Raw genomic sequence first — 16291 nt, forward strand, 5'->3', positions numbered from 1 at the left:
GCATGAGAGAAGTTTGGGAGGTTTTTGGTGAGTGAAAGGCTGATCTCTGGCTGCCTTCCATTCCAGTCACAATTGCTTCAGAACGTTTTTGGTGAAGCTGTGCTGGGGATGAGCAGGTAACAGGTTCTGGCTTCAGCAGGTCCCTGTGACTCACCACTTTCCAAAGACTGTGAATGCAACTGAAAATTACTTTGCCTCCATCCTCTGTGTGAGTGACCGAAATCTGTAACACTAATCAACACAGAAAATACCTAGTGGCTGTTTAATAATTTACTGTAATTCCTGATGAAGCTCACTGCAGTTCCTTTTCCATGTGACAGCCAGCAGTGATTTCCAGCAGACAGGAGGCAGCCTGTGTGGTGTGTTGAGCTCAGGGAAATGATCAGGTCGTTAACATACACAATTCCAGTAACTAGGACAGCTCCTTTGTGCATAAACTCCTCCCTGATGTACCAGAGCACCGGTTCTCCAGGAAGGAAATTGTGGGTGGAGCCTGCTTCCTTCCAGATTTGAGTCCCACAGTCATTTTTCTGCTGTGAGCTGCTGTGCAAACACCTTTCCATCTCCACCTTTAACATTTACTGTCAATAGCTCCGTCTCCCAAGTCATTCCACCTCCAAGATTCTTGGGGCCTAAGTAAAGGCTTCCACTATACAGAAACACCAGGAAACAGATAACCCTATTGGGAAGTGAAGTGAGGTAGCTTATTTCCACACATAACCACCTTTTACACACCTTTTTTGCATTCCTGTACACTATGATGGGTGCCAAGCTCCAACCAATTACTCTTCTGCTGCTGCTCTGTGCAGGCTACACAGTGTTGTGCTGATTAAACTCATCTCCAAGTTCTTTGAAGCAATGTGTCTCACTTGTTCTCTTTTGGGATCATATTGTCACCTGAGGTGGGACTAACATTAGCAGCATTTCTAATTGCTTTCCAGTGACATGTCATATTCCCGCCATTTCATGTCTTAAGTTGGTTTTATCTCCTCAGCATTGCAAATTTCCAAGAAACTTTCTATGTGGATTTCAAACTCTCCTTAGAGGTATGTTTTTTTCCTGCAGTGAATTGTAGGTGTCTGTGCATATTTATTTATGACAGTGTTGATCACGTAACTTTCCAAAAAGCTTTCAAGTGCCTGAAAATTGTTTGCTGATTGACATCAGTGTTCTCTCATGTCTCAGTGAAGAGTATAATGACACAGATTTTAGTGCTTCTTGATCTGTTTTGCTTTTGAGACCTAAACAGCCAAGATATGTCTGATACCTTGCTAATAATGAAAATCTGTGTCTAACTTCTGGTTCTTTTAAGTTCTTTTTTTGAACTGTTCAGTGAAACATAATTATAAAAACAAGGTCATACAGACAAGTTTTAGCACTTCTCTGATGAAATGACTACTGTGGTTGTTTTCATTATAACCTCATCAGGGGACAGGGACAATAAAAGTAATGATATGGTAGATTCCTGACCTCAGCTCTCACTGAAAATAATTGTCTGACATTGTTACCATTTACAGTCCCGCCTTCAGCATTATCATATAAGTTTCTGATTATTCCATTAATGTCTGATATCCCATAATACACCATAATTTCACACAGAAATGTTAGCTTACTTGAAAGATCTTCTGCTACCCCATAGAAGGATTATTTATTATATATAGCTTTTTGCTTAATGATAACTCTGAAAATAATAAATAGGTCAACACAGGATCTTCAGTACTCCTTGAGTTTAGGGAGTTACTTGTTTTTTGACATTCAAAATATACTTTGGGAGTTCCTTTTCCAAGGTGAAAGCAGTGGCATCTTACTTTAGAGACTCTTACCTTGTTTGTTTCTTCCTTCTCATTTCTGTTAAAAGCACCAAGTGTATACACAGATAGTTGTTCTGGAGGGATTTTAAGTAGTTTCTGCAGCATAAACTACTGAAGATGGGCAATATCCTGTCTGTATTTTTTTTTCTGTGTTATTTTTGAAATGTGTTTTCTTCTAGTTCAGAACAATGAATTACACTAAATCTCCTACTTAGAAATCCTGTTGCCACTTTGCATAAAGTAAGGATTGTCTGTTTAAATCATTAACTCCAGCTTCTCAACATCTCCCCTTTTATTCCTTCTATCCCTGGAAAGATCTTTGGCTGATGCTAAAGTTTTTCTGTTGTACTTCAGAACCCAAGTGAGGATGTTATTTTATTTTTCTGTGCATGTTTAAAATGTGTAAAACATTACTCAATTACTGTTAAGCATCTAGCACCTAAGAGGATGCCAGGGGTAGGATTTCTGTAACTATCAAAATATTTATAAAGTCTTTTAAAGTTTAGTTTACTGGTTCCTATTGTGACAGAGGAGATGGAATTGGCTGATGCAGTTTGGGATGTCAAACTCCTTCCTGTGTGATGCTACAGTGTTGTGACATTATGCACTAAAACTGTGGGCTTAATTGGAGTGTTCTGATTTCACATAAATTTTATGCTGCTATCTGCTACTTCAGTAGTGTCATTCCATATCAGTATCATGGGGATGAGGTAATGATCTCATGCAAAAAATTCTATCCAAAAATAGATGAGAAATAGATGATGAAATTTAAATATGGAAGATTTTCAGCTCTGGTTTCCAATAAGTTTACCAGATGTCATTTCTCCGTATGAAGAGTTCATTCAGCAATAGTACTCAGATAACCTTTTAACCACTCACTTTTGAGTGAGTTACTAATTACTACTTTCTCACACTTTATTATCATATTTAAGCTAAACTGCTTCAACTGTACAGTCCCTTTAAAAGAAAGATTTTCTTGAAGCTGATAAATGCAACAGTCCCAGCTCAATGAAAAGGCTGAGAAATAACTGTAATAGGGAATATCAGTAAGCCCACACGTCATGAATTTGAAGTTAAGAATGTAGAGAAATCAGTATGGGGTCTATAATTTACAGAGCCAGAGGAAAAGGAGAATATGGAATGAAATACAAAAGAAGTAGTTTGAGCATATCTAGGTACACAAAGACTTAGATTGAACTGGACAAAAACCTTGCACATTGGCTTAACTTCACATGCTAACAGTCAATTTCTGAACACAAGGAAGAAAGGAAGCAGGCACTCAGGAATTTGAATTATTTAAATGGAAATGATAAAACCAAAATCTCCCAATTTTTTGCATCTTGTATCGAGGCAAGCAAATAAGACTTGGAGCACTGCATATTTTGAGGTATTTGGTTCCAAGCCCACTGTGTCTTTGTGCTGCTGGCTTCCTGCCCTGATGTGCTGGTTTGGGCTGGGGTAGAGCTAATTTCTATTTTAGCAGTTATGCAGTTCTCAGCAAGCAAGGTAAGAATATTTAGAAGAAAATACATTCAGCATTATCTGTTATTCTAACCCAATATATTCCTAAGGCATTGGAGGCCCACAGATAATGGTAGATGTAGCCTTAAACACTTACCTAATCTTTGTAACCAAACAGATTTTCTAGGTGATGTCAATTCCCAGAGAGTTCTTTCAAAAAAGCACAATATAAGTTTTAAATTTTTTTAAATCTTTTTAAAAAACCCAAATTACTCATGCTCTGACTTGCCAAATTTAGTCTAAAATAAAAGTCCAGGTAGGGGCTCTAAATAAAAAACTATGCTTGGTCCTATGATGCAAAATTCTGCATCTTTAAAACAGCATCATCCTATTGCTGTTCAGTGAAGTAATTCTGCAAGTGTGAAGCTGAGATCTTATTTACCTAAAATCGAAGGAGGCAGCTTTTTTCCCTTGTCACTGTAAATAATTATATCAAGAGCAGCCTCTGCACTAGCTCCTCTGTCACCACAATGGCTCATGATTTTGGTGGACTGTGTACACAGTGACCCACTGCAGCACCAATGTCTCATCACACAGGCAAGATTGCAGCTCCTACAATCACTGAAGGAATCACTGCAGTGATAGCCTACATCCTGTTTCAAAATCTGCTATCAAAGCAAATTCTTTCACAAGATCTTTTTAGCCACCAACAAAATATTCATGCGGTTTTGTATAGTTGCCGAGGACATGCTCAGTTACCTGCTGGCTCCCAAACTCTGCCAGTATTTTTATAGGCTTTATTCTCTCTGGTGCTTTGGTAGTCATCTGAAGAGGTGTCAGGTAGCAGGTGAATAGCAGCGGGCTAGAAACTATTCTATTTGTTGTCCGAAAGACAAAGTGCCCCAGAGGAATTCACAGCAAAAACAGATTCCAACATTTAATAAGGGAAAGTAAAAGAGACTTGCCTTTGCCTAATCCATTCCAGCTGTGTGAAGGAAATACAGGGGCTAACCCTGCTGGGCTGCTTCTTTCCTGATTCTAGCCAAGCAGCAGGTTTCTGAAACTGAGAGTCACGGAGCACACGTGTGATCACAGGCAGTGCCTCTGCCTGCTGCTGTGCAGAAAGGCAAAGAACACAGAAGCAAATGTTGGACTTCAGGACAGTATTTATTCCCTGTGATTTGCATCCTTGATGGAGGTGAGGAGGAGTTTAACATCAGCAGTACAAGGCTGAGGGATCAGGTCTTCCTCTCACATCCAGAACAAAACACAGCCACAGAGGACCTGGATGAATTCTGCCAGGCTGCCCTGGCCCACGCTTCTTCATGTGATCTTCCTCTTTAGTCTGTTTTAATTATTATTAATTAACAATATTCCCACAGTTGTGAGAACAAGTTGTTTCAGCAGTCAGGATTTCGATTCCCCAACTGGCAATATTCCATTTTATCGCCTCCTTGGCTTTTACTTTGATGAGCAGTAGGAATATTTTGCCTGCTGCTTGTTGCAGTTCCATTTCCAGGTGTAAAAGCTTGCTCAGGTAAGCAGACTGCAGGTTCTGCCTCAGGCCAGGGAGCGTGGAGGGCGCGGCTGATGCTCTGCAGGATCCCCACAAGAGAAGGCTCGGCTGTGTGAGCTGTGTGAGCTCAGTCCCTGCGGGCTGTGCCGGGCTGGGGCTGCACAAGGTGCATCCACCCTGACCTTCCGCCCACACAGGCCTTGGGCAGCCCTCAGGTGGTTTTCATACTAAAGAAGAAATCAGCATTAGTTGGGCTGCAAAATCCACACACTACAGGATGCTTCATCCATTTAGTCCGAATGGGGTTAGATGCTCTTGAGATTAATGATTTTCCTTCCTATCCTGGCACGACACTGCAAGAGCAGCCAGAAGCTTGCCTAATGGATTCCAGACCTCTTTACTTATAATAATATTATGGCTATACATGGTTCTCTTTGTCTTAAGTAAACAATTAAGTGATCCACTGTGACAAACGTTTAAACATCATAGGGATGGTTCTACCCACTCTATATTATAACTTGCTTGATTTTTCCCTCTGACATACCCAATTCATTGCCAATTCATAGCACTTAAACTAGGGCAAGGAAAGAAATGCTGAAATAAAAACCAATTACATAATTTTTTTGATCCAGGAAGATCCAAAAACTACTTTACAAGCTATAGGTTAATCCTGACATCCTTCTTGGGACAGTTCCTTTACACTGTCAGTTCTCTGTAGTACTGGGATTTGCATGTCATCATGTAGTGTCTTCTAGAATGGGCATATTTGTAGCTGTGCTCAGATGAATGTAGTACAGGAAGTTAACAACTTGAACAACATCTGTCATCACAAAAACTTGAAAACTTGTTTGCAAAATGTTTTAAACTGTATTTAAGTTTTTTATGCCTGGGGGTATATCAATACCTGTCAGGATTCAAAGATCTATTCTGATCTATTCTGCATTTTTAAAATGCTCATCTGTACACAGGAACCATTCTTACGGTAGGATATCACACACACACACACACATATATATATATATACACACACACACAGGGTGTTTGTGAAGTGCTGAAGAAAAACACTTGTTTTCCCTGCAGACAGAAAAGCTGGGATAAGTTTAGGACACATTAAAATGGCAACATAAACTGAAAAGTTGATTTTTTTAGACTGGAAACCTGGTGTGTTACCAAAGCAGGTGTCATAATCTAGAATAATGGAAATTCAGGTAGAAAATGTAAAACAGGTCTTTTAATAGACTCAGTGATTTTAAAAATGGGGATGGAAATTACAAATCCAGCAAGTGTTCACTTCTGCACAGATAGTATGGTTACATTTTGAGAAGACAATACTGAGGTCATTCATCAAATATAGACTGCAGCAGAAAATCAGACTCTGAAACTAAGCCTAATTTCTGTAGGTCAAAATTATCATATTTTCATCTATATAACCTGCAGATTATCTAAAAGAGAAATAAATAGCCAGGCAACCCACTCCCCACTGTTTTAGCAATTGCTATAGTACACAAATCTGTCATTTTCTGAGGGAGCTGTTTACTCAAAATCCTCTTTTGCATGCTAAACATCTTGCCTGTGATCACCAGTGCCTATTGCTATTTTTTCTGTATCCAACTCACACTGAATCATCTGTGCTCTCGGTTCAGAGGCTCTAAGTTCCAAAAGCTGCAGGTTACAAGAATGAAAATATAGAAACTAGTATGCTAAAATACAGGGGATAAATAGGGTTTTGATAAGGAAGCATCTACTTATTTCTTCCACTGAGCAAGGAAAGAACTAGGGGAAAGAACAATTTTGTGGAAGCTGAGGGGAGCACAAACAGCTCACTGGGGAAGGAGTGTTACTGGAGGGGCTTATCAATGCTCATCTCCTGCCAACACAGGACAAGGAGCATATGGGATGTGCTCACCTGATCTTAACATACACGGCCTGCTTAACGCTTTGGGAAAAGCAAAGAAACAGAACAGGAGTCAGTCATGAGAAGTGACCAGGAATCAAGCCTTCAAGAATATTGAATAGTTTCAATTTATAATGTTAGAGCAAACTAATAGTACATAAACTAGCAGATTAATTCATTTTTGTACATGTACACACACATATTAAGCCAGGATACCATTATTGTACTACAAAAGTGTTCTTAAATTACAAGGCAATTTTAACTGGAGACTGAAAAATTCAATGTGCAAAAAACCTGGAAGAATTAGAGCCAGGAAAAAGGAAAGAGGAAGTGAAAAGGAGAACGCTCCCAACAAAGCACAAGGAATTCTCTCTATTAAGTAGCAGCCTCAGCCTCTTCTGTTTGAGCAAGCACTGCTGGAATGGCCCTTCAGCCTGATCTGCACTGGATACATCCAGGACTGGCTCCAGTGCCAAGCAACCTCCTCTATCACTGAATTAACCGTCACTTCTTTCCCTATTGCAACAAATCTTTAGCTCTATTTGCTCTCTATTTACACTTAAAGGACAAATGATGAAATCAAAGGACCATTACTGTTACCATCCCATCTGCAACCCAGCGATACCCAAAGGTTTCAGACTGACATCAGTGCTGAGGCTTCATGTGCTCCACAGCTGCAGGAACTGCTGTCATCTTTTTCACCCTGCACATTCTTAGATCACTTAATTTTGCCAAAACTCAACACTCAGCCTTCTGGAACTCTTCTAAAACACAGTGGTGACGCGGTACTCACTCTGCATCCTTCCAAGTACTAATGCTTTCTTGGTAAAAAGAAAAGTCCCTGCCTTTCTTGACACCTTTTTCAGAGAAATGTTTTACTCAGCTCTCTCCCTTTGCTTTCATCTTCCTTGCAAAACAAGTCCAAAATAATTCAACGTCATTTTGTCCCGTAGCTGTGTTTAATTTTTTATATTTATACTGCAAGTTCTGCTTGCTCCCTTAGATATGCCTCCCTTTTGGTCTGAGGGGTTTTGTTGGAGGTTTTGTCTTGGTTTCATAGCATTTCACCTTACAATAGCCTACTTGTGTCACTCTGTCAAATGAGATCAAGCAAAGCTTTTTTGGCTGTGCATATAAAAAACTAACCTGGTTTTAATGTTGTTTCTGTGTCTCATGCCACAAATAGAGAGGATTTGTGACATCTCACGTGGAAGCTATCCCAACATCACTATAAATAAAGTCTCTTAAAACCAGAGCAACAGATACACATAGCAATTAGTCTTTGGGACCAGAACTACTTTTATAGTTGATGCAGATTTGTAGTTTGTTTGCATGACATAGTAGTAAAACTGTTCAGCACAGAAACATGGCAGCACCTGTTTCTCCAAGAAAAGGATTAAAAGATGACTTAATATATTTCAGAGTAAGACATTACTCCTAAGCAGTAATTCAATAAGACAGGTCATGATGTAAATAATTATGTGCTAGAAGTGGTGCTGTTCAGCCTGAATTCACAGGTGCTTCCAAACACAGGGGACTGTTCACACTTCAAAACAGCAAAAGAATATATCTCAGTATGGCTTTGCTTACTTACCAGGCAGATGTACTCTGAAAAGACACCAGGGGTGGGCTTAAAGCATCTCCTTTTAAAGTGTGTACTGTCTGTGATGTTCGAGGCTGGGGCTGAGTTTGAGGCTGTGTCTCTGGCTGAGGCTGCGTCTGTCTTGGGTCCTGAGCAGGGTTAATCCATCGACTCTGGCCCGGTGTCATCCACTTTCCATTGATTCCCCAGCGGGCCAGGTAAAATTTGCAAATATCATAGTTCATTGAAGAGTAATATAAAAGGTCCAGTATCAGTAAGATCACCACAAAAAAGCCATAGATCCACACTCCCAACAGTGCGCTGTAGTTGCTGTGAAAGGAAGAAAAGGGACAACAACTATCTCTCAGTAGTGGTGACTGCATTAGTTCATCAAGGTTGTTCATTTCATTAATTATTTATTGACGTCTGAAACAAAATATTGTTCCAAAGCATGTGTCTTTAAAATTAAGCTATTTTTTTCAATATGAATACTGCTATAAGCATGGTTTTTAGAAACCAAATCCACCTGTCTTAAAAAAATTTTTGTCCTCATCTGTCCATAGGCTTTCCAGAGTGGCTGCTAAAGAGACCTCTTAATATGGCTGGCAATAAATTTTAGGAAGGAAGAACATTGACAAAATTATGTTAGACAATGCACTTCACAGGAAGGAAAATGTGTACAACATTGACATGTATATGTTGGTGTATTTATAATGTGCATATATAGATAAAGGCCATGGCAATTATATGGTGCAGAGAGCTGTAAATCTGTGACAGATGACTAACAGTATTAAAAGAAAGGGGGGAAAAACAGGAGGAAAAATTGTAAGGGGTCAAAAATGTGGAGATCAAGAAGGGGAAGAAGTGCTAATGCCCTGCTGGAGATGAAGTATTATTAAAACAAAAATGACTGTCAGGTGTAAATGCAGTTTGGATTGGAAACTGTGTGAGTGGGGAGAATGAGATCAGAACTGAGATAGAAAGAAATGTATAAAAATGAGATTGTTAAGTAGAAAGCAAAAGAAAGGCTGATCTAGACCCATGAGCTAATGTGGAAGTACATGTACTGGAGACTATAAAACCGAGAGGAAGCCGAAGGGATGTTAGTAAAAAATGTCATTAGGAAGGCAGTCTCAGAAAAATTATATCCAAGTCATAGGTGGGTAACCCACATCTGCATCGGGCTGAACTCAAAGCTGAACACACACTCAACTGTGCTCTCCTTTCACAGCCAGTCAGAAAAACTTGGAGGAAATCATATTTTTTTAGGACATTGATCAAAATGGAAGAGCTTCAAGAAGAAAAAAAAGGATGAGAAGACATGCAAAGCAGAACGGTATTTGGTATTTTAAAAATATGTCCTCCAGCCTTTCTGGATGAAAATATTTCAAGCCTCTGCTTTGAACTTTCATTTCTATTTAAACTATTGTATGACTCTTCCATTTTATACTTTAAAAAAATCATATTTGAAACAAGAAATCAGAATTTTCTGTCTGTCAGCATTTCAAGAGAGTGATTCTTCCTTTCGGGGATGATTTTTCCACTACACAGCTATAATGCCCTTAGATTAAATGAAGTTTCATTTTAAATAACTAAGTAACAGGAGAAAGGTCCAAGCTGTTAATGGCTCACTTCCTGTATAACTTTAGGACCAGAAGCCTAGAATTAAAATTTAAAAAATAGAAAGAAATCAGAACATTTCCAGAAGGATTAGAAGTAGGCAAAGTTTAATGTTCTGAAAACCCTTAACTCCAGAGTCTTTACCTCTGCTAAACTTACACATGCAAGCCTAACTTCACACAACAGAGGGTACATCTTAGTAATGCACTAAAATCTGCAGTTCAGGCCCTTAAAAGTAAAACAGGACCTGGCTAATCCAGGCTTCTCAGCAGTGCTGTTCTTGACTTCCAGTAGATTTAGTCCTACTGGGGGTAAATTCTTCTATTTTCTGTTAACAATAATAAAATGCAAGCAAAAGCTGGAAAAGTCAGGAAGAAATGCACTTGGATAAATCCCATTCTTGTTCATCATTACTTCCAATAGGACCCATTTTGCATACAGGTCAGCTGTATTTGACCCACACTTAAAAAAGTATATTTGTTTTGGCAACAATGTGAGAAGCAAAAATATTCCTTCTAGTTAACTCAAAAGAAATTTTTTTTGTATTTTGGGTATATAATTTAATCCACCAAAATTTTGACTAGTGAAAATTACAGCTATTTTGAGTGTTTCAGTTTAAAGCAGTACTTTAATAATCATGCCACTATGTAAGCTATTCATCTGCTCCTCCTAAAAAACATCTGTTTCTCGCAAGTACAAAAAAAGAAAGGCTGCTGCTTTACATTAATTAACAGACAATGGGACAACAGCACTATCAAAAGAGCCTTGTGAAAAATCACAAGTAAAAATAGTAAGTAGTATGTTTAGTATGCAGAAGGATATTCCATGCATTGATACCTTCTGTTTCTCCAACTATTAAGGTGGAAGAAAATGGCAGTTTTTCTGATGGCTACTAATAAAAATTAAAACTGACCTGCAAATCAAGATGTCCTCATTAGAAAATAAACAATCTTATTTACATGGATTAACAGTAAGGCCAGAAACACAGAAGAGAACTCAGAATCCAAAAACTTCTAGGACTTGCTCTCATTTCACTGACCTGAATGATTTAATTGCCAGTTTATTCTTGCAATCTGGTTTTCCTGGTCTTTCTTTTCATTTTTACTAAAACTGAAGTGTGAACAGATTCCAAATGTGCTGAGATTGAAATTATAGATTTGTTCCATTACAGGGTGTATCAAGTTGCATCCATCTCATTCATTCACTTTTTGAGACAGATAACAAGCTGGTTATGACTAGCCTATATCTTTTTAGTAGATTTTCTTGAGTTTTATGTGCAGAACAGGAACAAAAAATAACTCATTTGGGAATTCAGGTTTGAAAAAGCCAGCAAATCTGAACAATCGCAGGCTGAATTCTACAGCTGCAGAGTTTAAATGTGGGCAGATGGTCATGGAAATAGTTACCTCCTGTTCCACTTAAAAGGGGCAGTTCCTTGGATTAGTAAAAATAAGGGCTGCCCCTAAGAAATGCAAGGTTACAGCTCTGGTGCTGAGGAAGCCAGTGCAGTTTTTGCATCTACACTTTAAACGAGATTTCCCCCCCATTTTTCTTTACAATTATCTCCAGGCCTTTGTCCAATCCTGGGTTTTGCTGAGGAATCTGTTCCTGCCGTACATGAGAGGTCTTCCTTGCCAAATTACATATTTTTGCAACAGCTGGTAGTGAGATTGATGATTTTTTTTTTTCTTTCTTGTAAAGATGACTCTCTGAGTGCTATTTAAGCAAACACCATTTCTGCAGGGGACACTCAGTACCTGGAGAAAGATGGTGCTGTTCTGTTCTCACACTGCTTTGGGTGCCAGTGTTGGAATGAGGTGTGCAAAAGCCATTCCACACTGACAAACCAAACTCAGAGATAAGCAAAACCATGGATACAATACAGCCTGCCAGACCATTGCTGCAGTAGCAGATTAAGGACCCCTATCATAGTGGTACTACTGATAATCTACCAAAATATGCACAACAAAAAAACTGACTATGAAAACTAGACAAACTAGGTTCAAGTGAATACTATTTTTAAGAATAGCTAAACAATTTCTTAGATGGTTTTAAGGGAAAATAGTTTGGATTAAAGAGCTTTTCCTGTCTGTTAGACATAATTTTTATATTTAATACTAAATGAGTTATTCACATTCAAAAATATTATAGACTGATTAATTTGCATGATTGCAATGATCAATACTCCCATATTTTCCTTTTATAAAAAAACATATAAATATCATGTTATAGTAATGGAAAAATGTAAATAAATGTGACTATAGTTGCATTGTGGGACTAGTGAAGACAAATGTGCCTTTTGAACTGTGTCATATCAAAGAAGTCTCAAGTCACTTCATTAACTTTTTCCCTCAACTGTATTATAAAACAAGAAATTTGTTTTGGTGATCACAAGAATGGCTAAGGGGAAAAATAAACCAAATAATAATATTGAAATAAACCAAGCAATATTGTTGAATCACTCTTCCCTGAAAACTATAATCCATTTTTTTAAAGTTCATTGCTTTTCCCATATCTTAAATTATTCTCCCTTGCCACAGTACAATAGGTTTCATTAGATTTTTTTTCAGTGGTGTGTGAAATTAGATCTAAACAAAGAGCTGACTTTGTCACTGTAAACTGAAGCCTGGAAGCTTTAGAATCCAAATTATTGACAGATAAAGTCAGAGTATTACTTAAGAAGCTATTTGCAATGTTTTTAATGTAGGCACATATGGTTTTCTTCTTTCTGCTCCTTCTAAAAATACCAGGGAGTTTTCTACCAAAATCACTGAGCTCAGGGTGAGGAGATCTCTCCTGTCTGTCTTACTCCATGCATGGAGTTTTACATAGGAAGCAGCATTTCTTCATTTTGCTGCTCCTGAGAGATTTATCAGAAATGATGTTTGAGGAACAAGGCAACACCAGTTCCATTCCTGCACTTATCTACACTACAGCTCCAGAGGCCTTTTACTGTATCCAGTAGGACATCACATACCTTTGCAAAAGTTCTCACACAGCTGATACTCCTAGGAAGTCCTGGACTGGAAGGTAAATAGTCTGCAGGTGGTTCTCAACCACAAATCTTACCAACAAAAACTACATGGGTACCTCTTTCTGCACCACAATTGAACATGTTGACTTTTAAAAAATAGTTCTACATGAAAACTAATATAATACTTTTGCTCTAAATATTTTTATCAAAATAAATGCTGTAGTCCACAGAATACCAAACTAATTTTTTTTCTAAACTGCTTGCATACACAACAGCCCTGTGATGTGAAGACCCCTGGATTTATTTTTCTGGGAGTGTGTGCACATGTGCAGATGTGAGCAGGCAAACAACGCTGGAGGCAGAGAAATGCTCTTTGTCCCAGGGCATCTTTTGCAATCAGCCTGGACCTGTTCCTCTGCCTTGGAAAGGCTGGTGGCCCTCTACATTCCAGTTTGCTGGTGAAAGGAAGGGCAGAAGAGCCTTCCCTGGGTAAGCTCTGGTCATGAATACACAGAGGAGCTGCTGAGACACTGGGAAAAGCCTGAAGCATTGGCTTAGTGCTTGTCAGAACTGCCTTTGATGGTAACATCCTGACCTTTGTGAGACAGGGTGGTCAGCAGTGCTGATGCAGGGTTTACAGAACAACACAGCAAGAAATAAAACAAAGTTGCTGTGTGCAGGACAAAGACCTGAAAAAGTATGGGCGCAACAGCCTCGAGAGCCCATTCTTGAGGCTCATTTTACCACTCTAAGTGTGCAGCAGATTCTAGCTCTGTCTGTGACTGCCTGCAGAGCCCTTCTGTTCAGAGAGCCTAGTGAGGACCTCTCTGATATCCAGGGCTGCTGAGGGAGCAGGGCCACGCCAGTACACAGAGGGGCAGCACACCCTGGTTTTTTAGCACGTGTAGAGCACACACATGTGTGTGTGCTGGTTTTTTAGCATGTGTAGGAGCACTGGGGCTATAAACTCCACCTGGTGGCCTGGAACTATTTATGTTGCCAGATTTGGAGAGCTCCAGGCGAAAGCTGCTGCATTGTCTGGGCTGCACAAAAGGTGGAGAACGTGGATGGTCTTTAACAGGCTAGGTACTACAGTGTCTTCCCAGCGTTCTGTGTGATCTGTTCTCATGATCCCAGATGCACTACAAAGCCAAGGCAAGAAAATTTCACCTGAAGGATGTAACTGCACATAAAGTAACACAACAGTATAGATCCACATTGATTTAAAGATATCTTATATGGGTAGAGTCTATTTTTGTCTGTCTTTGCAGGTGATTGACACATTAACAACCGGTAAATTTAGAGAATGCAACTTTATGCCTGTGCAAGACTGAAATTTCTCTGGGCAGCTCTGTGTGAGGAGTGGGTGTTAAGGAAGGCAATGCTTTGCTGACTCCTCAAGCTGAGCACAGCTGCACACAATGAATTAGACCAGCCAGCATCCGTATTCCAGCACCATCATCTCCTAACAGCCCTGCACCTGCTCTCATTGGGGTGAATACAACAGACCAATTGACTGGCACCACAGAAAACACCAAAATCCTCTTGTGAACAACAATCCATACACTGGGATTCCACCTGTCTTTAATCTGCTCCTTCCTTGTCCTGCAGAGGCTGAATACCAGAATAAAATGGCAGAGAAAACAGATTGATCAGAATTCGATCTTGGGGATTACACCAAGGGAAACCATAGCCAATCAGTGTGGCCAGAATGTCAATACTAAATAGCAAACTGATCACAAGGGAAGATTTTGCTCCTGTAAATAGATATTCAGTAACAAAGATCTATTTGCTACTTCCTATTTCTTTATAAATAAAAAACTTACTGACATTCATTCTGGGGGACAGCCCTCAGCAGAACGTGGAAGTATCCCAGGTAACAGGCAAGGAGACCACACAATGCTGGAATAAAAGCAAATACATTCTGTTCCCCAAGGCTAGTGATTTGTTACAAGAGATTAAGATTCAAAAACATCAGGGATTCCAAAAAGGGCATTTGGGTTGATATGGAAAATGTCAGCTCACTTCCTCTCTCACCTATGAACAGCTTTGGGGTTTATTTTTACCGATGCACATTTAAACATAGTTTGGATCAAATTAGGGTCAGGGCAAAGACTTTTCTAACTTTTATATGTAACTTTTTATTTGTCACATTTATATGGAACTTTTACTCTCCTTGCAATGTTTATAGCCCGAAAAAAGCAAAGCTGAAATATTCCTTCTTTTAGGAGTTCTGCAACAACAAAAAACGTTTTAGTAATGGTTTTCTGTATATGCAATTATTCTAATTGCTTCCATCATTAAGTGCACCTCAGACTCTGTTATTAGACCAGGAACAGTTTGGTGAGGAGTACTTTAGAACTCATTTACTTACTTATGCATATATCCATCTGCATTCCCTGTTAAGTTCATCTGCATAACAGTCTGAAATTCTGTCTCATTGCAGCAATATTTAAACACTGTGTTGTTATGGTGACAGCAAAAGATGTAAGATTTATTGTCAGAAAGACGGGGGCAGTGAAAACCAAAGTGGTAGCGACCTTTGTAGTCCGTGTATGGCTCGCAGACCCGAAAATGTGCGGACAACACTGGAAAACAAAAACAACATTGGCTTTGTCAGTCACTTCTGTTATCTGCATCATATCAACTCTCATTTTTCAAGGCTAAACAACTGTTGCTTGATTTCTGAAAAGCATCAGTAGTACAGAACTTTCAATGTTTTAACATTTAGTACTTAAAGGTAACAATGTTCAGACTTCTGTTGTATTTTGAGTTTTGTTGCTTCTATGTTTGATTATCATTGTTTGTTTTAAGGGAAGGGAGTAATGCCCTCCATGTTAAGAGGCACAAAAGTATTTAGGGAAATTTTTTCATACTACTGTTCTAGTTATAGTGATATCCATAACCCACAACAATGTTCATGCTTGATTCTCCTGGGACGACTTCATAAAAACAAAACGTCTGCGTAGAAACTGCAATGAAAGTTTGATGGCACTTGGTTTACTGTTCCTGTTTTCTCTTCTTCTTCTCTGAAGGTCAGTCTTTGATAAGGAATAGTCTATCAGAAGCAGTCATTACAAACAGTATAATAAATCTGAGCAACTTTGAATTTGCAAATACACAGAACTAATAAAAACCAGGTGTTCCTGGGTGTTCTTACATTTCTTCTTTAACAAGTTCTCATGTAAAGTGTTTATTACAGCTCTGAGAATATTTTTCTTTTTTGCAGTCCTGTGTCACACTGATTTCATCATCACTTTTACTGGGGTAAAAAAGCAGCTGTCCACTGATACCTTTTTCTCATCTTGGTTTTCCTGAGTTTCTGAGTTTTTCAGTTGTGCAGAGGGACAGGGTAGAAATCCCTTCCAAAATGGTCATAAGCAAACATATGTGGCTTCCTGAAAGACTTTTATATTGTATTTGCAGGGAATGC

The 16291-nt window shown here is 38.9% G+C and overlaps 1 protein-coding gene across 8 annotated transcripts in view; it reads right to left on the reverse strand.

The window, feature by feature from the left end:
• SHISAL1 (shisa like 1) overlaps nt 1-16291 on the reverse strand; it is a 93815-nt gene that overhangs the window by 17131 nt on the left and 60393 nt on the right. For 7 of the 8 annotated variants that reach the window (XM_064701759.1, XM_064701758.1, XM_064701756.1 and 4 more), the window contains exons 3-5: nt 15233-15446; nt 8277-8594; nt 4238-5015 (exon numbers count right to left, since the gene is read on the reverse strand). In XM_064701759.1, coding sequence (XP_064557829.1) covers nt 5000-5015; nt 8277-8594; nt 15233-15446 — 548 coding nt within the window. In that variant the 3' untranslated portion in view covers nt 4238-4999. The remainder of the gene's footprint in view (nt 1-4237; nt 5016-8276; nt 8595-15232; nt 15447-16291) is intronic. The other variant, XM_064701761.1, reaches the window with a different exon arrangement.

Source organism: Zonotrichia leucophrys, chromosome 1A (assembly GCF_028769735.1).
Source record: "Zonotrichia leucophrys gambelii isolate GWCS_2022_RI chromosome 1A, RI_Zleu_2.0, whole genome shotgun sequence".
NCBI lineage: Eukaryota > Metazoa > Chordata > Aves > Passeriformes > Passerellidae > Zonotrichia > Zonotrichia leucophrys.